Here is a 24,892-nt window from a genome sequence, read left to right on the forward strand (position 1 = left end):
AGTAAATATTTCTCAAGTAACATATAAATGAACAAAAGAGTTTCTCAGCATACTTTTTAACATGCATGCATATCTGTGCATGTGTGTGTATGCATGTGTGAATGTACTATATAGGACTGCAGGTGAAGGTTAGAGGACAGCCTTTATTGTCATCCTCAGAAATGTCTCCCATCTCCTTTGAGACAGGGTTTGTCATTGGCCCAGAGCTCACCAATTAGTCTAGAGACTGCCTCTCCAGTGCTGGGACTACAGTTGCCTGCCACCATAGCCAGCATTTTATTTTTATTTATTTGCAAGTAGAGTGAGATCGAATAGATATTGTGTGGGAGAGAGAGGGGAATGGACATATCAGGGCCTCCAGCTGCTGCAAACAAACACCAAATGCATGCACCACTTTGGGTATCTGGTTTTACATGAGTACTGGGAAATTGAACCTGGATAGTTAGGCTTTGCAGGAAAGCACCTTAACCACTGAGCCATCTTTCTAGTTCAACAGCCAGCATTTTTACATGGTTATTGGGGATCAAACTCAGGTCCTCATGCTTATGAAGTGAGCACTTTACCAACAGAGCCATTTCTCCCAGAAGTCTGTTAATAGAGACCTTTTTTAAAATCTTTGAAAATAGATTGTATTTAAAGTATGCCTGTTATAAATGGCATATCATTGGTTTTGTTTTGTTTTGTTTTGTTTTTTGTCTTTTGAAATAGGGTCTTATTCTAGCCCAGACTGACCTGGAATTAGTCTCAGGCTGGTCTTGAATGCATAGTGATCCTCCTGCCTCAGCCTCTTAAGTGCTAGGCTTAAAGGCATACACCACCATGCCCAGCTAATTTTTTTTTTTGAACATCCAGCTTGATAATTTTAGTCTTTATTTGATGTTCAATACATTTTCATTTAATGTTACTTATACATGTGTTTAAACCTACTATACTCATTTATTCTATCTTCTCTTGCGTCCTTTCTGTTCTTGCTTCTTTTTCTGATAAAGTTGGTATTTTTTGTTACTTTACTAATTATATATAATTTGTACAAGTCATTAAGTGGCTGCTGTAAGAGAGTATGCAGTAATTATGTATTTTGTAATAATTTTCCCCAAATGCAGAAACACTCTGGCATTTAGTATAAATGATCTGTTATTGTGTGCTCGATGGATTATAGTGTTGTTGCTCTTGTTGTACATGTGATCTCTATTCCACCCGTAGAGATTTTCTCAGACATTGTACACTTTCCATAATAGCATCCCGACAGGCATGGAGAAGTCATCTAGCATTTGCTTGACATGCACTTCTCAGCACCTCAGATGCTGGCAGGTGGTAGTGACGCCTGTAATGCCTACACTTAGGAGGCTGAGGCAGAAGGATTCAGAGAGCAAGGCCAACTTTGGCTACATAGCAAGACCCTGTCTCAAAAAATAAATAAGTTTCCTGTCCATGGGATTCAGACTTGATTTCCAGTACCGGGTCTGGGTTCTGTCCCACTGAGCAGGTCTCATGTCCAAGGCAAGAACAGCTGACTGCCCGCATAGACCGTGTGCCGCTGTTGCACAGGTGTGTACTTCTTGCTTAGCTGGTTGATTTTGTAGCTTGCAGGATCACCTGCTCATCACACTGTTAATGACCATTATCTTGCAGCAGCTCCCATAGCACTTTTCCAGCACTGTCAGAGCTACCCAGGAGAGAACTGGTTCCCCTCTAAGTTCGAATGTGGTCTTTAGATGTCTGTGCCTGCAAGCTGTGGAGTCTTCAGTAAGGGGCTCTTACCTTTTAGCTCTGGCAGATAACCAAGAGCTTTGGAAATGGCCTGAGTTGTTTTAGGGACCTCTTGGCTCTCCCTGATGAATAGCTCACTGTGGGGAGTAAGCCAGTTTTGAACCCTGGGAGTTACCACCCAAAGTCCATTGTTTTAGGGCTGAGCTCCTCTACCTTCTGCAGGGCGCTTATGTCTAGACCATTCTCCCTTCTACCCCTGTATCTTGTAGAACGCTATCCAGGAGGAAGGTTGTACTCCCCCTTCCCCAACCCTCCCAAGGCCCTTCCACCTTTTTTTTTGGTTTGGTTTTTGATGTTTTTTTTCAAAGTAGGATCTTACTCTAGCCAGGGCTGACATGGAATTCACAATGTAACCTCAGGGTGGCTTTGAACTCATAGTGGTCCTCCTACCTCTGGAATTAAAGGCTGTTTTTTGTTTTGTTCTTCAAGGTAGGGTCTCACTCTAGCCTAGGGTGACCTAGAATTCACTATGTAGACTCGGGCTGACCTTGAACTCACAGTGATCCTCCTGAGTACCTCCATCTCCTGAGTGCTGGGATTAAAGGTGTGCACTACCATACCCAGCTGTATGTTTTTCTTTAGCCTGAGGCATGGTCCCCTTCCATACACGGAGACTGACCTGATACATTTAGAACTCCACAGTAACTACTGAAGAATGGCTTCAGGGGAAGGGGGTCAGAGGACAGGTGATATAAGAGCTTAACCTTTTGTAAAAAGATAAAATTTACTTTAAAAATGAATGAATGAATGAATTAAGGCAGACATGATGGTACATTCTTTAATTTTAGCACTTGGGAAGGTGAGGCAGGAGGATTGAGGGAAAAAAAAAAAGCAATTAGAGGGCTAGAGAGAGGGCTTAGTGGTTAAGGCTCTTGCCTGTGAAGCCTAAGGACCCGTGTTCATCTCTGTAGATTCAGTGGTAAGCTAGACACACAGTGATGCAATCATGCAAGGTTGCACACGTGCACAAGGTAACACACACATCCGCAGTTCAATTGCAATCAATGGCTAAAGGCCTTGGTGCACCAATTGTCTCTTTCATGCTCCCTGTATCACTCTGCCTCTTGCTCTTACTCTGTCATAAAAGAAAAAAAGGCCAGTATGTTGGGCTTACCTCAAAAAAAAAAAAAAAAAAATTAGCCAGGTGTGGTAGCACACGCCTTTAATTCCAGTACTTGGGGGGCAGAGATAGAAGGATTGCCGTGAGTTCAAAGCCACCCTGAGACTACATAGTGAATTCTAGGTCAGCCTGGGCTAGTGCTACAGTGAGATCTTACCTCAAAAAAAAAAAAAAAAAACAAAGCCAGGTGTGGTGATGCATTCCTTGAATCCCAGCACTCGGGAGGCAGAGGTAGGAGGATTGCTGTGAGTTTGAGGCCACCCTGAGACTCCATAGTGAATTCCAGGTCAGCCTGAGCTAGAGTGAGACCCTATCTCGAAAAAAAAAAAAAAAAATTAAACAAGTAAGCTTTTCCCAAACTATAGACAATTTAACTCTAACTTTCTTTTTTAGTATTATATATATAGTTCAGCCTAGCCTTACGCTTGCTGTACAGCTTAGAAAGCATGATCCTACCTCTGCCCCAGTGCTGCTGGCACTACAGATATTACCACCATGCCCAGCTTAACTCGCATTAACCAAGGCCAACACAAGGGTTTGAGCACTGCTTAAAGAAGGATACGTTTATGTCATTTCAGGATTTGGTGACGTTTGGGGATGTGTCTGTGAACTTCACTCGAGAGGAATGGGAATGGCTGAACCCTGCTCAGAGAGATTTGTACAGGAAGGTGATGTTGGAGAACTATAGGAGCCTGGTATCGCTGGGTAAGGAGGTCTCCCCACAACCTAAAAATCTACACAGAGGGGCTGGAGAGATGGCTTGGTGGTTAAGGTGCTTGCCTGCAAAGCAAAGGACCCAGGTTCAACTCCCCAGGATCCATGTAAGCCAGATGCACAAGGTGGTGCATGCATTTGGAATTTGTTTGCTGTAGCTGAAGGCTCTGGTGTGTCCATTCTCTCTATATATATCTGCCTTTTTCTCCTCTCTCTCTCTCTCTCTCTATCTATCTATCTATCTATCTATCTAATAAATAATAAATAAAAACTCTACCCACAGAAATGTGTGTGTCTGAGTACCTTTAGTACGTCTCTTTTGAGTTTGGTATAATGACACATGAGTCTCATCTGCTCAGAAGGCTGACAAGAGGATTTCTAAAACCCTAGAGTTCAAGGAAACAGCTTGGGCAACTGTTAGTGCAGATCACACAGATCTCACCTCAGAGAGGACAGGGAGAGGTTTATTCTGCAGCCGAACATGAGTGACCATGGCCTGGGAACACAGGTTTAAGTTCCACAAAGTCTATGTTCCAACATGTTAGCAATTTCATGTAGGTTTTATCATTACAAAACAAAAGTCACAAAAGAAGGCACTTTTCAAATGCACTGATGGAAACATCAGGCAGGCAGGTCACAGCAAAGCAGGAAAGCCTCTGCTCTGGGCTGCAGATGTTGTCAGGTTACATTCTAGACTTTGGGTCGGTGAGAACTGGTGGCCCATTAGTACATTCCAGAAAGCTCTCGCCTGAGCAACTGATAGTTCCAAGAATGTTAGATCAGACACAGATGTGGGCAGTAGATGGCTACTGAGGCTGCAAAAGGTACCCCAAGATAATTTGGCTCTGATCTTGAAACATTCCATCTCTATAGGAGATCTGTCCATCCACTCAGCCTTATTTGAAGAAGATCCAGCCTTTCCCCCAGGAACTTTAGTTCATATAAAATAGCAGACATAGGCTGGCTTAGTGGTTAAGGTGTTTGCCTGCAGAGTCAAAGGACTCATCTTCAATTCCCCAGGACCCACGTTAGCCAGATGCACAAGGGGGCACACATCTGGAGTTCATTTGCAGTGGCTGAAGGCCCTGGCATGCCCATTCTCTCTCTTTTTCTCTCCCTCCCTATTTCTCTGTTAAATAAATAAATAAATAAAGCATACCAAATACAGTCTCAAAATTTAAAAAAGAGAATTTCTTTTCTTTGTGCTCCACAACATAGGTTGGAAGCTTTATTTTTTTTTAAAAAAATATTTATTTGCAAGCAAAGACAGACATAAAGAGAAAGAGACAGAAGTTGGGTGTGGTGGCACACACCTTTAATCCCAGCACTTGGGAGGCAGAGGTAGGTGAGTTCGAGGCCACCCTGAGACACCATAGTGAATTCTAGGTCAGCTTGGGCTAGAGTGAGACTCTAACTTGAAAAACCAAAAAGAAAAAGAGAGAGAGAGAGAGAAAGACAGAGAGAATGGACACACCAGAGCCTCCAGCCGCTGCAAGCCAACTCCAGGTGTGTGCCCACATTCTGTGCATCTGGCTTTACATGGACACTGGGGAATCGAACCCAGGTCATTATGTTTAACAGGCAAACAGCCTTTTACCACTGAGCAATCTCTCCAGCCCAGCTTCATTTTTTTTTTTTTTTACACAGGGTCTCATGTAGCTCAGGCTCACCTCAAGCGCACTATGTAGCTGAAGATGACCTTAATCCTCCTGCCTAACCTCCTAAGTACTAGGATTATAGGGTGCGTCACCACACCTGGTTATGGGATGCTGGGGATTGAATTCAAGCCTTTGTGCATGCAAAGTAGGAACTCTATCCACTGAGCCTCATCCCCAGCCAGAATCGGTGGCTTCTTTAGACCATTCCTTCATCTTTCTCATGTGTCAAAACACCTCACGTCTTCCTCAGTATTCTCCTGCAGTGCACACCTTCTTGAGGAGCAAGGAACCTGATGTGACTGACAAGACTGTCTAATTCCTTTTTTGTTTTTTGTAAGCAGGAATTTCCATTTATAAGCCAGACGTGATCTCGTTGTTGGAACAAGGAAAAGATCCGTGCATGGTGAAGAAGGGAGGGAGAAGAGGCCCGTGCCATGGTAAGTGAAAGATGGGGAGGTAGCTGCTGCTGTCTGGAAAAGCTTAGCTGTTCTGAAAGGCTGCAGCCCACCACCAGTGCCTCTGGGGTAGGTCTTATGACAACATCAAGGCCTGGAAAGAAACATAGAGGTGTCTTCACATGAGCTCCCTAGTTCACTCTGTATACATATCACCTCACGAGGTTCTCTCTTCCCTGATAACCCATCCCCTGTTCTCTGGTCCCCGTACCATATAATGTCCTTGCCTTTGCCTCTTAAAGTTGGTGCATTCCATTTTGTAATGGCCTTTTTTTTTTAATTTCCAGTTACTCATTTTCTTTTTAGATTCAAGGATTCAAGGACAATATTGGGCTCAGTGCTATGAATTATTCAGAGGTTTATAACCCACCACAGTAAATAGAAAGCATTCAATGTGTGTTTCAAGTCTGAGTAACAGGAATGTGATTAAATACAAACCAAAGAAAACAGGTTGGTAGAGAGACGACTTTGGCTGAGGACATAAAATAGTTATTTTTATGAGTTGTGAAGATTTCCCATTGTAGAAATGCAGCCTCCAATTGGATTGAGAGAGAGGCTTAGAAACAGTGTCTGATTTGGAGATGTCACTGTGAATAAATGACATCACCTATCTTAAGAGGTTGAGAGGTGAATCCTGATGCTTATGCCTTTACTGAAAGTTGACCTTTAACAACATTCTTAGTATCCTCTGGTAAATTATCTCTCTATAGTTACTTTGATTAAATACTATGCATATTTTTATTTTTCTAGTAATTATTTTTTTGGTTATCAGATTTATTTCTGTGGATTTGAGCAAAGTAATTATTCCTTTTATAATAGTTTTCAGTTTATTTTATATACTTCTTTTTCCTTGTTTATTTGAAAGAGAGAAAGAGGCAGATAGATAGCTAAAGAGAGATGATGGGTGTGCAGGGCCTTTAGCCACTGCAAACAAATTCCAGACGCATGTGCCACCTTGTGCATGTAGGTACTGGGTAATTGAACCTCATTCCTTAGACTTCACAGGCAAGTGCCATAACCACTAAGCCATCTCTCTAGCCCTAAACTTATTGTTATTTTTTTAAATATTTTTTATTTCTACATATTTATTTGAGAGAGAGAAATAGGCAGTTGGAGACAGAGAGAGAGGGGGAATTGGCACACCAGAGCCTTTAGCCACTGCAGACGAACTCCAGATGCTTATGTCCCCCTTATGTATCTGGCTAACATGGGTGCTGGGGAACTGAGCTTGGGTCCTTTGACTTTGATGGCAACTGCCTTAACCAACAAACCATCCCTCCAGCCCTGGAATTATTGTTTTTAAAAGACTTTAAAGGTTGCTTAGTGTAAATTGGTTTTATTTCTCAAGACCCGTCTTATGGACTTTTACTATAATCTTTTTCAATTTGTTTTTCTTCTTATTCCTTTATCCTAATTTTCCCATTAATTTTGTTCTCTATATTGGAAAATGAGAGCTGAATCTGTAATTTCATTGTCTTTTATTGAGTGATAAATTGTCAAAAGTTGTGAACTTCCTCAAAGTTTTACATCATCTGTTTTTTACAGATTTTGATATTTCATGTTTTTGTTACTCCTGTTTCTTAAAGTATAATTTAATTAATTATATATTTTTTAAAAAAATTGTTTATTTTTATTTATTTATTTGAGAGTGACAGACAGAGAAAGAGGCAGATAGACACAGAGAGAGAATGGGCACACCAGGGCCTCCAGCCACTGCAGACGAACTCCAGACAACGTACATCCCCTTGTGCATCTGGCTAACGTGGGTCCTGGGGAATTGAGCCTTGAACTGGGGTCCTTAGGCTTCACAGGCAAGTGCTTAACTGCTAAGCCATCTCTCCAGCCCTAATTAATTATATTTTTAAAAAATTAATTTTTGGCTGGAGAGATGGCTTAGCAGTTACGGTGTTTGCCTGCAAAGCCTAAGGACTCAGGTTGGACTCCCCAGAATCCATGTAAGCCAGATGTCCAAGGTGATGCATGTGCCCAAGGTCACACATGCGCAGAAGGTGGCACAAGGATCTGGAGTTTGATTTCAGTAGCGGAGGCCCTAGCACCTCTCTCTGTCATTAAAAATAACATTAAATTTTTTGAGGCAGGGTCTCACCCTATTTCAGTTTTCTTTGTAACTTACTCTTACATCCCAGGGTGGCTTTGAACGCATAGTGATCTTCCTACTTCAGCCTCCTAAGTGCTTGAATTAAAGACATGACCCATCATACTCTACTTGGAGAGTTGTTTAAAAAGAGAATTTTCTTGCTTTTTGTATTTTATCAAGTTGTTTTATTTGATCACATAGTACTAAACTAAGATATATTTACAGAAACTAAACTGCATTCACATAAATTGTACCTCTTGAGGTTTTTTTCAATTTTTGTTTTCAATTTTTTCTTTTCTTTTCTTTTCTTTTTTTTTTTTTTTTTGGTGTTTCAAGGTAGGGTCTCACTCTAGCTCAAGCTGACCTGGAACTCATTATGTAATCTCAGGGTGGCCTCGAACTCGTGGTGATCCACCTACCTCTGCCTCCCAAGTGCTGGGATTAAAGGCGTGCACCACCACACCCAGCCTTTTTTTTTTTTTTAATGTGAGAGTGAGAACAAGAGAGAGAGAGTGATAATTGGCACACCAGGGCCTCCAGCCACTGTAGTCGAACTCCAGATGCATGTGCCATCTTGTGTGCGTGACCTGGTGCACTTGCATCACCTTGTGCATCTGGCCTATGTGGGATCTGGAGAGTCAAGCATATGTCCTTAGGCTTCACAGGCAAGTTCCTTAACTGCTAAGTCAGCTCTCCATCCCCTATTTGAGGAGTTCTATACACTGGCATACACTCTGGAGCCATCATCACAACCATGACTCACAGTGTTATCTTGGCAGATTGCTTATATATCTTTGAAATCCTTCCTGCTCTTCAGATGAGCACTGATATAATCTTCATCCCTGTAGATTAGTTTGCATCTAACAGTCATACACTATGGGTTGTAACTAGTTTATTTCAATTAGCATAATAGTTTTGAAATTCATCTACATTGTCGCATATATGAATAAATAACTCCTTTTAGTTGGTGGATAATGTTCTACTGAACAGCATCCTTGGTATATAAATAAATTATCCATTCACCTGGAGGGTGCTCAAGACTTCATGTGGGACATGAAGGAATCATGATAGTTATATAGTTAACTTTGTAAGAAACTGCCAGTTGTGGGACTGGGGAGATGGATCAGGGGTAAAGTGCTTGCCTTGCAAACATGAGAACCCAAGTTTGGATTCCTAACCCATGTAAAATGCTGGGTATAGTGGCATGTGCCTGTAATGCCAGTAGTGGAGTTATGGAGGCAAGCAGGTTTCCAGGGCTCACTGCCTCACGAGTCTAGCTGAATTGGTGAGCTGGCCATTCAGTGAGAAACCCTGTCTCAAAAACATGGAGAGTGGCTGAAGACACTAACGCCAACCTCTGGCTCCCACATGTACCTACAATCAAAAGGAAAAAGATAGATTGAGAGAGAAAAAAAACGAGAAACCCTCTAGTCTCCCCACAGGGATTTTACATTCCTTCTAGTAATATTACTGCATCTGTTTTCCATCCTCACTAAAACTTGGTATTGTCAGTGGAGTTTGACCTTTCGTTATTCAGATGGGTTTATTGGGATTTTAATGGGCATGTCAGTGATAAATATGTTGAATGTCTTTTCATATGATGATTGGCCATATGTATATATCATGAAGGTTTTATTCCCTTTTTTTTTTTTTTTTCTGAGGTAGGGTTTTGCTGTAGCCCAGGCTGACCTGGAATTCACTATGTAGTTTCTGGGTGTCTTCAAAGTCATGGTGATCCTCCTACCTTTGCCTCCCTAAGTGCTGAGAAAAGGCATGAACCACCACATCCAGCTCAGTTTTTTTTTTTCCCCCAAGGTAGGGTCTCACTCTAGCTCAGGCTGACCTGGAATTCACTCTGTATTCTCAGGGTGGCCTCGAACTCATGGCAAAACTCCTAACTCTGCCTCCCAAGTGCTGGGTTTAAAGGTATTCGCCATCACGCCTGGCTTCAAATCTTTTTTTTTTTTTTTTTGGTTTTTCGAGGTAGGGTCTCACTCTGGCTCAGGCTGACCTGGAATTCGCCATGGAGTCTCAGGGTGGCCTCGAACTCTCGGTGATCCTCCCACCTCTGCCTCCCGAGTGCTGGGATTAAAGGCGTGCGCCACCACGCCCGGCTCAAATCTTTTTTTAAACACTCTTCCTTTTCTTAAATATTTTATTTATTCATTTGCAAGGAAAGAGAAAGAGAGACAGAAACAGAGAGGGAGGACACACCAGGGCTTCCTGCCACTACAAACTCCAGATACATGTACCGCTTTGTGTGCATCTGCCTTTACATGGGAGAATCAAATCCAGGCTCTATAAGCAAGCAGCATGAATTTCAGGTCAGCCTGGGCTAGAGTGAGACCCTATCTTGAAAAACCAAGAAAAAAGAAAAAACTAAAATGGGGTGCTAAGTTAAAAGTGCTTGTCTGCAAAGCCTACCAGTACAAGTTCAGTTCCCCAGGACTCACTTAAAGCCAGACATAAAAAGTGGCACAAGCATAAAGCATTCGGGATACACACACTCACGCACACATGCACACATAAAGTTTAAAATGTAAATTTACTAAATCTCTTCATTTTTTTTTCTACATCATCAAGCCATCTGCAAACACAGGAAGTTTATTCTTCCCTGTTGATCCTTAGCTTATTATTCTTTAATGTATTTACCTGTTTCCTTTGATGTATTTGCCTATTATTCTTTGATGTATTATGGTGGCTAGTACTTCCTATACAATGATAAATACAGATGGTAGGTGTATATATACTTAAAAGGTTCCATTCCTTTCTTTCTTTCTTTGTGGTTTTTTTTTTTTTTGTTGTTGTTGTTGTTGTTTTTTAAGTAGGGTCTCACTCTAGCCTAGGCTGACCTGGAATTCACTATGGAGTCTCAGGGTAGCCTTGAACTCACGGAAATCCTCCTCCCTTTGCCTCCTGAGTTCTGGGATTAAAGGCGTGCGCCACCACTCCCGGCTAAGGTTCCATTCTTAAAAGGATATGCATTTTATTTTCCATTATTAAGTTCATGTGAGCTGTAGATTTTTCTTAGATAATGTTGATCAATTAAAAATAGTTCGTTTTTATTCTTGGTTAAGAAATTTTATATATCAGGCTGGAGAGATTATTTAGTGGTTGAGGCACTTGCCTGCAAAGCCAAAGGACCCATGTAAGCCAGGTGCACAAGGTGGTACATGCATCTGGAGTTTGTTTGCAGTGGCTGGAGGCCCTGGTGTGCCCATTTTCTCCCCCTCTCTCTCTCTGTCTCTCTGCCTCTTTATCTCTCTGTCTGTTGCTCTCAAATAAATGAATGAAAATAAAAAATATTTAAATAAAAATAAAGAAGAATTTTTATATATCTAAGGAGATGAACATATGATTTACTTCTTTATTAGTATATTAAACTGCATCGGTGATATTTGAATATTAAACCAATCTTGCATTCCTAGGATTTCTTGTTGAAAATTCTGTTTTTCATACTTTGCTAGATTTAATTTGCCTCAGTTTTACTAAATGTTTGTATTATGTTCAAGTGCTACATTTGTCTGGGGGATTCCTTATAATTTATTTGATTTTATCATCAAAATATTGCTGGTTTAATGAAAACATGTTGGAAAGTATTTTACCTACTTTAGTTTTATCACATTTTTTATAAGTTTTGTACTCAGTGAATACAGTCAAGTTGGTGCCATTGCTAGCCTCTTCTCTGACAATGCCCCTCTGCAGGGACCCTCCTTGTTGTGGAATATGGATCGCTGTTTGTGGGGTTAGCCTTCAGTTATGAGTAGGAGGCAATGTCTCTGTGTGTCATGCCCTAACGTGTGGCTCCTGACATTCTTTCTGCCCCCTTTTCTACAAATTTCCCTGAGCCATGTTGGGTTCACTTTATGTCTACTTCAGTGATGAGGTCTTGGGAGCCTCTGTGTCTCTGGATATCTGGTTTGGTAAAGGTTGATTGTTCTCTGTGTCGATCTCCTTCACTGTTGTGCTGGTACCAGGTTTACCAAGAAAGCAGCACTCTTGCTCATTTCCCCAATTACTCTATGGTTTCAGTTGGGGTCTCCTCTAAGTATTTACTAATTTATACATAGATTTGTCAATCTGTTAGACCCTGGTCTCCAGAAAAAATGATAAAAGAAAGGGAAGGAGGGAGGGCAAGGAAGGAAATTTGGCACTAGTACAGAAACCAAATTAAGGCTGTTTTAATAGAACCAAGCAATTTGTTACAAAATTACTCTTTCATGAAGGAATTGTAGCTTTAGGAATTAACTGAAATTTTACATTTATTTGGAACTTTCCACAAACAAAATGATTAATAAGAAGACATTTTTAAAATATTTTTTATTTTATTTATTTATTTATTTGACAGAGAAAGAGGGGGAAGGAGAGAGGGAAGAAGAAAGGGAGAGGGGGAGAGAGAGAGAGAATGGCATGCCAGGGCCTCCAGCCACTGGAAATGAACTCCAGATGCTTACGCCCCCTTGGACGTCTAGCTAACATGCGTTCTAGGCAACCGCACATGGGTCCTTTGGCTTTGCAGGCAAATGCTTTAATCACTATGCTATCCCTCCAGCCTGGAAGACATTTTTTAAACTTCAAAATTTTAGGCATAGAGTTTCATGAAGAACAAGGATTTTTGGTGCATCCTACAAAAAAAAATCTAACATGTGTTTAAGTATAGGTATCTAATAGAGGATTTTTAAATTTTTTATTTTATTTTATTTATTTATTTATTTGAGAGCGACAGACACAGAGAGAAAGACAGATAGAGGGACAGAGAGGGGATGGGCACACCAGGGCTTCCAGCCTCTGCAAACGAACTCCAGACGCGTGCGCCCCCTTGTGCATCTGGCTAATGTGGGACCTGGGGAACCAAGCTTTGAACCAGGGTCCTTAGGCTTCACAGGCAAGCACTTAACTGCTAAGCCATCTCTCCAGCCCAGAGGATTTTTTTAAGTCTACATTTGTAACATTCTAAGATTGATTTTTAAAGATAACTGAAGACAAAAAAAAAGATGCTTGAAGGCTGCAATGAAAACTTAGATATAAAATCATAATTGTGATTTTAGATGATCTCTCTAATTTTATTTGTTCCTTACTGACTGTATATGATTAATTAATTTCCCTAACTAATTTTCTTATGCTCTCATTGTTTACAATATAGTTTTCTATTGTATTAAGAACTGTTAGGTCTTTTAATTTCTTTTGTATTCTTTTTTTAAATTAATTAAATAATGAGATAAAGAATTGGTGTGCCAGGGTCTCCAGCCACTACAAACAAATCCCAGAGGCATGAGCTACCTTGTGCATCTAGTTTATGTGGGTCCTGGGGAATCAAACCTAGGTCCTTTTGGCTTTGCAGGCAAATGCCTCAAGTGCTATGCCATCACTCCAGTCCTAATTCTTTTGTATTTTGCTTTATAATTTTGTTAGCATTTTGCTTCCTTATAATGAATAGTTTTATTTTCTTGATATCTTTTTAGATTGGAAAAATATATTAAAAACCTCAAAATTTTCATCAAAACAACATAGTTTTGAAGAATCATCCAAAGCACTGACAATGGGGAAAAGCCATCTTAGTTATAGCCTTGATTGTCCCAGTTTGAACGAAGATTCTAAAAGTGAGGACTGGTGTAAGAACAAGTTGGAAAGTCAGAATGTACTTTTTATTCAACGGATTACTAACCATAAAATAATTCCTGAAGATCAGAGTAATGAGTGTCATAAATCTTGGCAAACATTCCATCAAGATGCAATATTAGATATACCACAGAATTTTCCTACCAAAGAAAGAGTACATAAGTGTGAGCCAAAAAAGAGAACTTACCGAAAAAAATCTGTTGAAATGAAACGTAAGAAAGTCTATTCAGGAAAGAAAATCCTGAAATGCAGTGACTGTGAAAAGGTCTTCAACCAGAGTTCATCCCTCACACTCCACCAGAGAATTCATACCGGAGAGAAACCATATGCATGTGTTGAATGTGGGAAAATGTTCAGCCAGAGTGCAAACCTAGCTCAACATAAGAGGATTCATACTGGGGAGAAACCTTATGAATGTAAGGAATGTAGGAAAGCCTTCAGCCAGAATGCACACCTTGCTCAACATCAGAGAGTTCATACTGGAGAGAAACCGTATCAGTGTAATGAATGTAAAAAAGCCTTCAGCCAGATTGCACACCTGACTCAACATCAGAGAATTCATACTGGAGAGAGACCGTTTGAATGTATTGAATGTGGAAAGGCCTTCAGTAATGGTTCATTCCTTGCTCAGCATCAAAGAATTCATACAGGAGAGAAACCTTATGTGTGTAATGTGTGTGGGAAGGCCTTTAGTCATCGTGGATACCTAATTGTACATCAAAGAATTCATACTGGAGAGAGACCCTATGAATGTAAAGAATGCAGGAAGTCTTTCAGCCAGTATGCCCACCTTTCTCAACATCAGCGAGTTCATACTGGAGAAAAACCATATGAATGCAAAGTATGTAGGAAAGCTTTCAGCCAAATTGCTTACCTTGACCAGCATCAGAGGGTTCACACTGGAGAGAAGCCTTATGAATGTACTGAGTGTGGGAAGGCCTTCAGCAATAGTTCATCACTTGCACAGCATCAGAGAAGTCATACTGGAGAGAAACCCTATATGTGCAAGGAATGTAGGAAAACATTTAGCCAAAATGCAGGCCTTGCTCAACATCAAAGAATTCATACTGGAGAGAAACCTTATGAATGTAATATTTGTGGGAAAGCCTTTAGTTATAGTGGATCTCTTACTCTGCATCAGAGAATTCATACTGGAGAGAGACCCTATGAATGTAAGGATTGCAGGAAATCTTTCAGGCAGCGTGCACATCTTGCTCATCATGAGAAAATTCATACTATGGAACCATTCCTGACAATTTCCTCCCCTTCACCCTCCACATCCACTCAGTTGCCTAGAACTGTAGGGTTTATATCCTAAATATGTTCCAAATAGGACCCATTTGATCCATTTCCATTTCATCCTTCTCTAATACACATTAATCTGTCTAATATAGAAATAGATTTCTAAGTCTGTTTACCTCTGTCAATTTCTACATTTCAACAAAACTTTTAAAAGACAAAATTTTGTCATATAATTTCTCTTATTAAAATTCTTCAGTGACATTCCAAACTTCTTAGGGGAAAAGCACACCTTACTGAAACCTAAAAGACGTTCCGACTCCCCTCACTGCTAATACCGTGTTTCTGATTATCATCTAAAGCCCTTGTGTCAGTATCCATGTCATACACTGGAAAGATCTAGAATTAACTTCCAATATCAAATAGATGTATACTTTAACCCTTGCCCTTCCATTTCCTAGGCATAATTTTAGGAGAGCATTTTGTCCTCATGTAACCTTTAGCCTGTATTATGGGGATAATAATCGTACTACCTCAAAAGTTAATGGGAGAAGTAAGTGATGCATGAACATTTTTTAGCAGGGTGTCTAGTATAAATAAATATTGATGTAAAATACAAAAGTACTATGATACACCAAGAATAGCTGGTAATCATAAACATAAGCAGAGGCCTGAGTGCTTGTAAAAAGTTTTTATACCTAATTAAAGTTGATTAGTGAGGTCTAATACACCCAGAATGATTCTAGATTCTCTGATGAGAGAGGGTAAGATGGCGGCTTCTATTTCAATATAAGTAGATAAACATATGACTTGGTAAGGCAAAACCTTTCTATTCAAAAGTTCCAAGAAACCAGATTTTCTTTTCTTAACAAAAAAATAAGAATTCACTGAGACATATTCATTATTTACATATAAGTAAAATCAAACTGGATATTTGAAAACTAAGACAATTTGATCAATAACCTGTGAAGAATAGGAAATAAAATGTAGGGCTAGAGAGATGCCTTAGTGGTTAAGGTACATGCTTGTTAAGCTTAACCATTCATGTTTGACAGTCCAGAGTCTGCATAAGCCAGACACACAAGGTTACACAAGCACACAAGGTTTCACATGGACACAAGATGGTACACACATCTAGAGTTCAATTTCAGTTGCTAGAGACCCTGGCATGCCAATTTTTTTTCTCTCTCATAAAAAAAAGAGAAAAAATGTAAGAATGACCCTGACTATACTAGGTGGGTGAATTGCATCAAACCTATGTCCTTAAAACTAAAGTTATTAAACTTCTGAAACTCCAAAACTAAACAAGAAATGAGACTAGAATTGTAAGTCAGTACTTAAATTGGCTACCCACAAACATGTTAGATTGCTGTTTATTGAGCTTAAAACAAATGTCAATAATATTAAGTGGTTTCTAATTCTACAAAGTTCAAAACACTCCCTGTGCCCTTAACTACACTGCTGTATTTTATTTATTTCTTTATTCATTTATTTTGAAATGGAGAGAATGGTGTGCCAGGGCCTCCAGGGGCTGGTAATGAACTCCTGACACATGTGCCACCTTGTACATCTGGCTTATATGGGTCCTGGGGAATCAAATCTGGGTCCTTTGGCTTGATAAACAAGTGCCTAAACTGCTAAGCCATCTCTCCAGCTCAACCCTACTGTATATTACCACTTAACTGTGAAACTTTAAACAATGCAGTACCAATTCATTATATACATACACACACATATATAAAGTGAGAAAGATAGAAAATGGTGAAAGTTTAATAGAGGATGGAAATGAAGACCTGAAGAGACAGAAATTTATCCTCATCTAAGAGCAGACTCTGTCATGCAGTTCTCAGTAACACAGAAATTACCGTTTCTCTTTCCCTCACAAAATCCTAAGAACTTTACGTTTGTGATATTGTTTGTGAGCACACATGTATTCATAAAGATAAACATATAAAACTTTATAATAAAAACATTTCACATCAGTGAGTTAGCAGTATTGAGAAAAAATGATTTACTTGCAGAAAATAATGTCCTTATTCTCTAGATTTTATTTTCAATGGTATATCTAAATGTGGAACCAACAGTACTTGATACTCATAGAATGAAAAACTTCCTGAACATGTGATAAGATTAAGAAACCTCCCTCCCAAGTTCCTCACAAAGAGGTTTCTAGACTTGGCTGCACAAGAAGTTTATAAAGTCAAAAATAGCTATGCTGGGTGTGATGGCATATGGCTTTAATCCCAGCACTCAGGAAACAGGTAGGCATTTGAGACCATTCTGAGCCTACGTAGTAAACTGACCCTACCTCAAAAAAATGGGGAAAAAAGCATAAGCTACCTATATTCTCACTTATAATCCTAGCATCTTAGAGCTTGAAGTAGTAGAATCACCTTGAGTTTGAGGGAAGCCTGGGCTACAAAGTAAGCTGTGATGCAGTGATACTCTCTCACACACAAACAAAGAAGTAGCATAAATAAAAGGTTTTTTTTTTTAAACCCTAGAGTGGGAAAAATTGTAGCATTAGCTCATTAAATTAATATTCCTCACATAAAAAGTGCTCCTATAATTCAATTAGAAAATAACTCTTCTCTCCTGGCCATGAACAGGCAGCAGGAAGTGACTGATACGCTATGGTACGTACTGAATCTCACTATGATCAGGAGAAATAAAACTGAAGCTCATGAAATCCCTTTTTCAATATGTCAATTTAAAAAAATACATGGGGAGAACACAGGCAAGGAAATAGTGCTTTGCACCAATGTTGAATATGAATTTGGACAATCTTTCTAGGAGGAGTTTTAACAATATGAGAATTTTCCTAGGGAAAAACTAAGATGATTTTTTTTGTTATTGTTACAATTAAAAATCCAAGTACACAACTTTGTCTTCCCTCAAGATCCTGTTAAGCAGGACAATGTAAAAGCTACCAAACAATAGGAAGGTAAGGATCTTCAGTGGATGAAAGAGTTAAATTCTGTAAAACAACAAAGTGATTTTAAAAAGTGTTACGGAAGTGCAGAAGCTGCTACCTGAAATGTCTGAGTGATAGCAGGGTATTAGCGTCAGGAACTATCTGCCCAAAGGATCCTTAGGGAACTTCCAGCAAAGCCAAAGAATAGGCTGATGACCAAAGTGATACAGAAGCCAGGTGTGGTGGCGCACACCTTTAATCCCAGCACTGGGGAGGTAGAGGCAGGAGGATCTCTGTGAGTTCGACACAACCCCGAGACTGTAGTGAATTCCAGGTCAGCTTGGGCTAAACTGAGACCCTACCTCAAAAAAAGAAAAAAAAAAGTGTGATATGGGATCGTATCACTGAGTCCATTTAGCCTCCCTAGTATCAAAAGACGGTGCTTTTTTTTTTTAATGAGAGAGAGAGAGAGAATTGACACTACAGGGCCTCCAGCCACTACATTCAAACTCCAGGTGCATACACCACCTTGTGCATCTGGCTCATGTGGGCCCTGCGGAGTCAAACCTTGGTCCTTAGGCTTCACAGGTAACCACTAATCCATCTCTCCAGCTCAAGAGATGTGGATTTTGACAGCATAGTACCCAATGCTGGCTGTGGAGTGAAGGGAAGAGCCATTGCTGCTATTTTGAAGGCCGCAAAAATATTAAATGCTCACTACTGTCGTTTGTACATGAAAAATTTTCTCAATTTCTAAAAATAAAATTGATTTATTAGAGAAAGGCAGAGAGAACCAGAGCCTCCAGCCACCGCAGACCCCAGATGCATGCAGCACGTTGTGCATTTGGCTTGTGTGAGTACTGGGGAATCAAACCTGAGTCCTTGGGCTTCCTTAACCACGAAGCCATCCTTCCAGCCCCCATTATTTTAAACAAGGTTTCATGTAGCCCAGGCTGACCTTTTTGGTTTTTTCAACTTTGCAAATAGTCTATACCAAAAGAATCAACTAGAGATTCTGTTGAGCACTTTAAAAGGATGGCCTGAAGATGTGTGTGCTCATGGCACACGTCTATATTCCAAGCAGTTGATAGGTTTACTGGAAGATTTCAAGTTTGAGGCAAGCCTGGGCAACATAGTGAGACCTTTTCAAAAAGAAAACCAAGAAAATATGTTGACTGGGAATATTAGTATGGTTTTAACTAAGATGTCATCGGAATTTTTCTCACTTCTTGTGCCCTCATTGAGAATTCAACAGGATGCACCTGAGGCCACAGCAAGCTGGTTTGTCAAGTGTGTTAGCAGAGGCAAGCAGGTGGTCCAAGCGTGGGTCAACCCCCAGAATCTCTAGCTACAGCCTTTTAATTGCCCTTCCATTGTGTCATAGCATTCTTCCCTCTCAGTCCTGAGTGGTGGCTTTAAAAAGTAGGTCTTTGTCACCCCCTCACTTCTGTCCCCTCCCAAGTTCACTTGTTGCTTCTGCTCATTATCTCATGACCTGCTTGACAACCAGTTGTCAGTCAAGATAATCCTCTGCACGCTGGTCTAGAGGAAACAACGCAGAATTTGGACCAAATAAACAGGAAGGACAATTTGACTGTTCTTTGACCTCAGACATTCATCCTCACTTTGTTCTCCACTGCTCCTATCTGCCTTTTGTCTAACACAAAGCTTTTTGTTGGAAAAAAAAATTTGCAGAATGCGTGCAGTATTATATATGTTTAGAAACATTTCTTCTAGCCAGGTGTGGTGGTGCACACCTTTAATCCCAGCAGCAGAGGTAGGAGAATTGCTGTGAGTTCAAGGCCACCCTGAGACTACATAGTGAATTCCAGGTCAGCCTGAGCTAGAGTAAAGCCCTACCTTGAAAAACCAAAAAAAAAAAAAAGAGAGAGAGAGAGAGAGAGAAACATTTCTTGTTTGGTGGGGCTTTTTTTTTTTTTTTTTTTTTTTGAGACACAGTTTCTTGTTGCTTAGTCTGGCCTTGAACTATGAAGTGGGAGAGGGTTATCATGATATCATGAAGTCCTGATCCTTTTGCTTCTACTCCCAGGAGCTGGGATTACAGGCATGCTCCATGAGGGCCCAGCTCTAAAATTACTTTTTTCTTCTGTTTTCCAAGATAGGTTGACTCTCTAGCCCAGGCTGACCTGGAATTCACTATGTCGTCTCAGGCTGGCCTCGAACTTACTGTGATCCTCCTACCTCTGCCTCTTGAGTGCTAGGATTAAAGGCATGTGCCACCTTGCCCATCTTAAAATTACATTTTAATGAATTTATGTAGGTATAAAAACCCTTAGAAAAAATTCTGAACAGGTACCAACTGATCAGTGTCCCCCTTGGATTGGGAAATGAGATTGGATATTATAGCCAAGAGCAATTTAGATGTAATTACAGTTATTTTTAAATTCTTGAGATAGTATCATATCTAAGTTTTAATATGATATGAATAAAATTTTAATAACTTAGGGATAACTTTAAAAGCTAGAAAATGAAAGGTTAGAATCCTATGCTCAATCCTTTTTTTGGAATCTGGGCAACTTTTCATTGGTATGTACTCTCCAAAATAACAAAGATTCTGCTATCCTTTCCCATTCAGTGCAGCAAAACTATAGGGAGAAATCTAATTAATTCCCTGATATTTACACATGGTAATAAGACCATATCATTTCAGAAAGTGAGCAGGTAGTTAAGGGTCACGAAAAGTGATGAACTATATCATCATAAAGTCCAAGAGAACACAAGTGAACTCAGAAATTTATATCATAACAAGAAGAAGATATATTATTTTCAATATGAGATTTTAACAGATGTTGCATTTTTGAAACTGGAAATCCATTAAAAAGTTAATGAAGTATGACAGAAATAAGAATCAAAATACTACTAACAATGAAGATTGAAAGGAAATATTAATACATAAAATTTTAGAGAGAGACAAAAGGGGCATGAAAATTTAGGAGGTTCAGTAACTTCCAGGAAAGGAGAGAAAACATAAAAAGAACGAGCATTGGTGGGCAGACACAGGCATTAATGCTTAGCTTGGAAGAGCTTACTGAATACTGAGAAAGATGGAATGGGAAAGCCATAAAAAAACTGAAATAATGATTGAGAAATCTCAGACTACTAAAGTTGTAAACATTCTATCTGCCCCCCCCCCCAAAAAAAAGAAGTCTAGGTCACCTAAAAAAAAAAAGAACAAGAATTAAATTAGCCTGTGTCTCCATCTCAGTGCTACTGGATGACACACCACAGAACAGCACCTTCCAAATTAATCAAGTAAAATTATCTTTTAAGTCCATAACAAGCCAGTAACCTTTGAGGTACAAGACCAGATATTGATATGTTGGGACATGAAGTTGAGTCCATAGTGCTTTATCAGGGTATTAATGTCGAATTACCTCTCACAGAATGCAGATGGGGAAGCAAGACAACGGGGCAGGTTTCAGTAAACAGTGGTTCTGAGTCTGGCAAGTACTACTGCCCATGGGCAGGAGGAGGATCACTCTACAACAAGCTCAGAAAGCAGTCATATCAAGCTACTGGTAGAATAAGAACCAAAGTGTAAAGCTGATGAGACAAAAATGTATGTGTATATATACAGCTGACAGCCTGCATTCCCAGGACCCAGGGAGTAGGAGGCAAGAGGCTTAGTAGTTCCGGGCCATGCTGGGCTTCATACCAAGTTTGAAGCCAGCCTGGGCTACACATAGCCCTGTTCCAAAAATTTTTAATTGTTATCTATTTATTTGAGAGAGTGAGAGAATGGGCATGCCAGGGCCTTCAGCTGCCGCAAACAAACTCCAGGGGCATGTGCCACCTTGTGCATGTGGCTCATGTGGGCCCTGGAGTATCAAACCTGGGTCCTTTGGCTTTGTTGGCAAGCACCTTAATTGCTAGGCCATTTCTCCAGTCCCCCACAATTTAAAGAAATAAGAAAAGGCTAGACTATGAGGAAGATGGCAGAAAATATCCAGGCAAAAACTAGGAAGAATTGAATAACAGCTATCAGGAAAGGTGAATGCTCTGACTGTATCTAGGAGACTATATATAATGAAACTATGAAGCAGAAAGGTTCAGAGTCTTGTCCTGGAGGTACTGGCTTGGTGTGGGGCCTCCTCCCCCTCAGTAAGAGGGAGTGCTAACATATGTTAAAGAGCTGACAAAGACAGGAGCCAGTGTGGCCACAGCACTGCCAGAAGGAGATGCCATGAAAACCTCTACTTAGGCCAGGTGTGGTGGCGCACACCTTTAATCTCAGCACTCAGGAGGCAGAGGTAGGAGGATCGCCGTGAGTTCAAAACCACCCTGAGAATACAGAGTGAATTCCAGGTCAGCCTGGGCTAGAGTAGACCCCACCTCGAAAAACCAAGAAAAAAAAAAAAACCCTCTCCTTAGCACTAGGGACACCATTTCAAAAGGACCCCCTGTTGGAGCCAGGAATGGTGGTGGTCACCTCTTTTATATGTATATATATATGTATTTTTTTTTATTTAGTTATCCATTTATTTCATTTTTTTTCTCAAGGTAGGGTCTCACTCTAGCTCAGGCTGACCTGGAATTCACTATATAGTCTCAGCTTGGCCTTAAACTCATGGCGATCCTCCTAAATCTGTCTCCCAAGTGCTGGGATTAAAGGCACGTGCCTCCACACCCAGCATACATATTTTTAATTTTTTTTATTGACACCTTCCATAATTATAGACAATAAACCATGACAATTCCCTCTCACCCTTTCCCCTTCACAAACCCACTCTCCATCATAGCCCTTACCCCTCTCAATTAGTCTGTATTTTATTTTTTTAAATTTTTATTAACATTTTCCATGATTATAAAAAAAAATATCCCATGGTAATTCCCTCCCTCCCCCCTGACACTTATCCCCTTTGAAATTCCATTCTCCATCATATTACCTCCCCATCTCAATCATTGTACTTACATATATACAATATCAACCTATTAAGTACCCTCCTCCCTTCCTTTCTCTTCCCTTTGTGTCTCCTTTTTAACTTATTGGCCTCTGCTACTAAGTATTTTCCTTCTCATGCAGTTATTTTTTTTTTTGTATTCATACTTTATATTTAAATCAACTCATTTTCTATCTAAATGAGCAAAGAATACAATATAGAATACAAATACATAATGCAAAAAAAACTAGCGCATAAAAATGAATATTAAATTGTATCCAGATTCATAAGCCCTCAGAGAGCTTTGAATTCAAAGCTTATTTTTTTTATTTTTATTTTTTATTTATTTATTTGAGAGTGACAGACACAGAGAGAAAGACAGATAGAGGGAGAGAGAGAGAATGGGCGCGCCAGGGCTTCCAGCCTCTGCAAACGAACTCCAGACGCGTCGCCCCCTTGTGCATCTGGCTAACGTGGGACCTGGGGAACCGAGCCTCGAACCGGGGTCCTTAGGCTTCACAGGCAAGCGCTTAACCGCTAAGCCATCTCTCCAGCCCCAAAGCTTATTTTTAAAGGGGATGAACAAATCTTAGAGGGATTAAAGTTGCATTAGCACCAAATTGAGACTTTCTTACTGGCAAAGTCTGGACTGAAAGAGAAGTTAAAGGCAATAACATTCTTACCACATGAAGAAAGATTTGGGGCTCATCCTCTGCACCTCCTAAAAGCTCACTAAGTTAAAAAAGTGCTGGTTCAGAGCACAGGCTCAGGGGAATCCTCACTGCTCACTGGTAAAAAGTTGAAAACAATAGCTCTTACATTCTAGGCAGTTTGATTACAAATGAGAGATTCTGAAAGTCACAAAAATCCAATAAATGTGCTTAATAGTCATGAGCTATTATTCCTCAACCTTGGCATGCAGGTTCCTGACGTTTTTATTGCTAGACAATGATAAAAATCATAGGAAACACACAGCAGTTACTGTATGTTCTAGGTGATGCCCAGACATTGGGAACCATTATTTTCCCCGTTTAAACTACTATAACAATTGTTTTCTCACCTATAGGCTGTCCTTGATGTTTCTGCCTAAGGGATCACATCTCCGCCACGAATGTTTCTCCTGAATTCTGTTTTACACCACAGTGTCCTCTTGCCGACTCTGACGTGAGATGCGGAGCCCCAGGCACGGCCTCCCGCCAAGTCATCCACAAGGGCTCAAAGCCCTTTCTTTTGATGTCATCATTTTTTCCTCCTGTTATAATGGGCTTGTGTAGGTGGTGTCAGGCACTGTGAGGTCATGGATATGCAGGCCATTTTGTGTCTGGAGGAGCACGTTGTAAGGAGTCCTACCCTGCCCTTGGCTCTTACATTCTTTCTGCCACCTCTTCCGCAATGGACCCTGAGCCTTGGAAGGTGTGATAGAAATATTTCAGTGTTGAACACTCCTCTGTCACGTCTTAGCACTATGGTGCCTTTTGAGTCATCCCAGTGGTCACCATCTGAAAAGAGAAGCTTCTCAAACCAAAAGTGAGAGTAGCATTAATATATGGGTATGAACATTAAGAAAAGTGCTTATGGACTGGAGAGATGGCTTAGCAGTTAAGCGCTTGCCTATGAAGTCTAAGGACCCTGATTCGAGCCTCCATTTCCTAGGACACACGTTAGCTAGATGCACAAGAGGACACACGCATCTGGAGTTCATTTACAGTGGCTGGAGGCCCTGGCACGCCCATTTTCTCTATATATATCTGCCTCTTTCTCTCTCTCTCTGTCACTCTCAAATAAATAAAATGAGTAATTTTTTTAAAGTGCTTACAGGGCAGTTCTGTGAGTAACCTGTGCAGTAGCCGGATAGCAGAAGGGGCTCATGACCTCTCTATCCCAGGTATTCAGTCCCTCCTATGGAGCCAGCCTGCAGTCCAGTGAGTGAGCGGTTGGTTTCCCCCATAACAGACATTCCACTATTGCACCACTGGCTCATTTGGCCTGGGTTGTTTTTATCTTTAATGAGTATCTCACTGTGTAGCCCAGACTGGCCTTAAAATTGAAATCCAGCCTCCCAATTACTGAGATGAAAGATGCCACCGTGCCTGGGGGGTGGAATGTTTTATTAATGTCAACCAGGCCATGTTGCTTCATTTTGTCATTTGGGTCTTTCATGTCTTTACATTTTTTTCCATCTCCTTCTACCACTTACTGGGAGGAGTGTTAAAGTCCCCAGTGAAAATTGTGAATTTCACACCAAACTGCCCTCTAAATACTTCTGCTTATGCCCGTTATTGATGCTATTTTCACTTTTGATTAGAGAAGCTTCTCTTTTCAGATGGCGGTGACCACTGGAATGACTTAAATGCACCAAAGTGTTGAGAGGTGACAGTGAAGTGTTTAGCACTAAACGAGACAG

General features: G+C 40.4%; 1 protein-coding gene across 3 annotated transcripts in view; it reads left to right on the forward strand.

Annotated features, from left to right (window-relative positions):
- The window catches only part of LOC101608090 (zinc finger protein 583), a 41,631-nt gene extending 17,907 nt beyond the window's left edge, over positions 1-23,724 (forward strand). The window contains exons 3-6 of one of the 3 annotated variants that reach the window (XM_045133692.1): positions 3,469-3,595; positions 5,604-5,699; positions 13,278-14,275; positions 23,555-23,724. In XM_045133692.1, coding sequence (XP_044989627.1) covers positions 3,469-3,595; positions 5,604-5,699; positions 13,278-14,275; positions 23,555-23,578 — 1,245 coding nt within the window. In that variant the 3' untranslated portion in view covers positions 23,579-23,724. Of the gene's footprint in view, positions 1-3,456; positions 3,596-5,603; positions 5,700-13,277; positions 14,843-23,554 lie in introns of those variants that run through there. The other 2 variants (XM_045133691.1, XM_004671789.2) reach the window with 2 other exon arrangements.
- Positions 23,725-24,892: the final 1,168 nt, after the last annotated feature.

The sequence above is a fragment of the Jaculus jaculus genome, chromosome 14, assembly GCF_020740685.1.
Source record: "Jaculus jaculus isolate mJacJac1 chromosome 14, mJacJac1.mat.Y.cur, whole genome shotgun sequence".
NCBI classification, from domain to species: Eukaryota; Metazoa; Chordata; class Mammalia; order Rodentia; family Dipodidae; genus Jaculus; species Jaculus jaculus.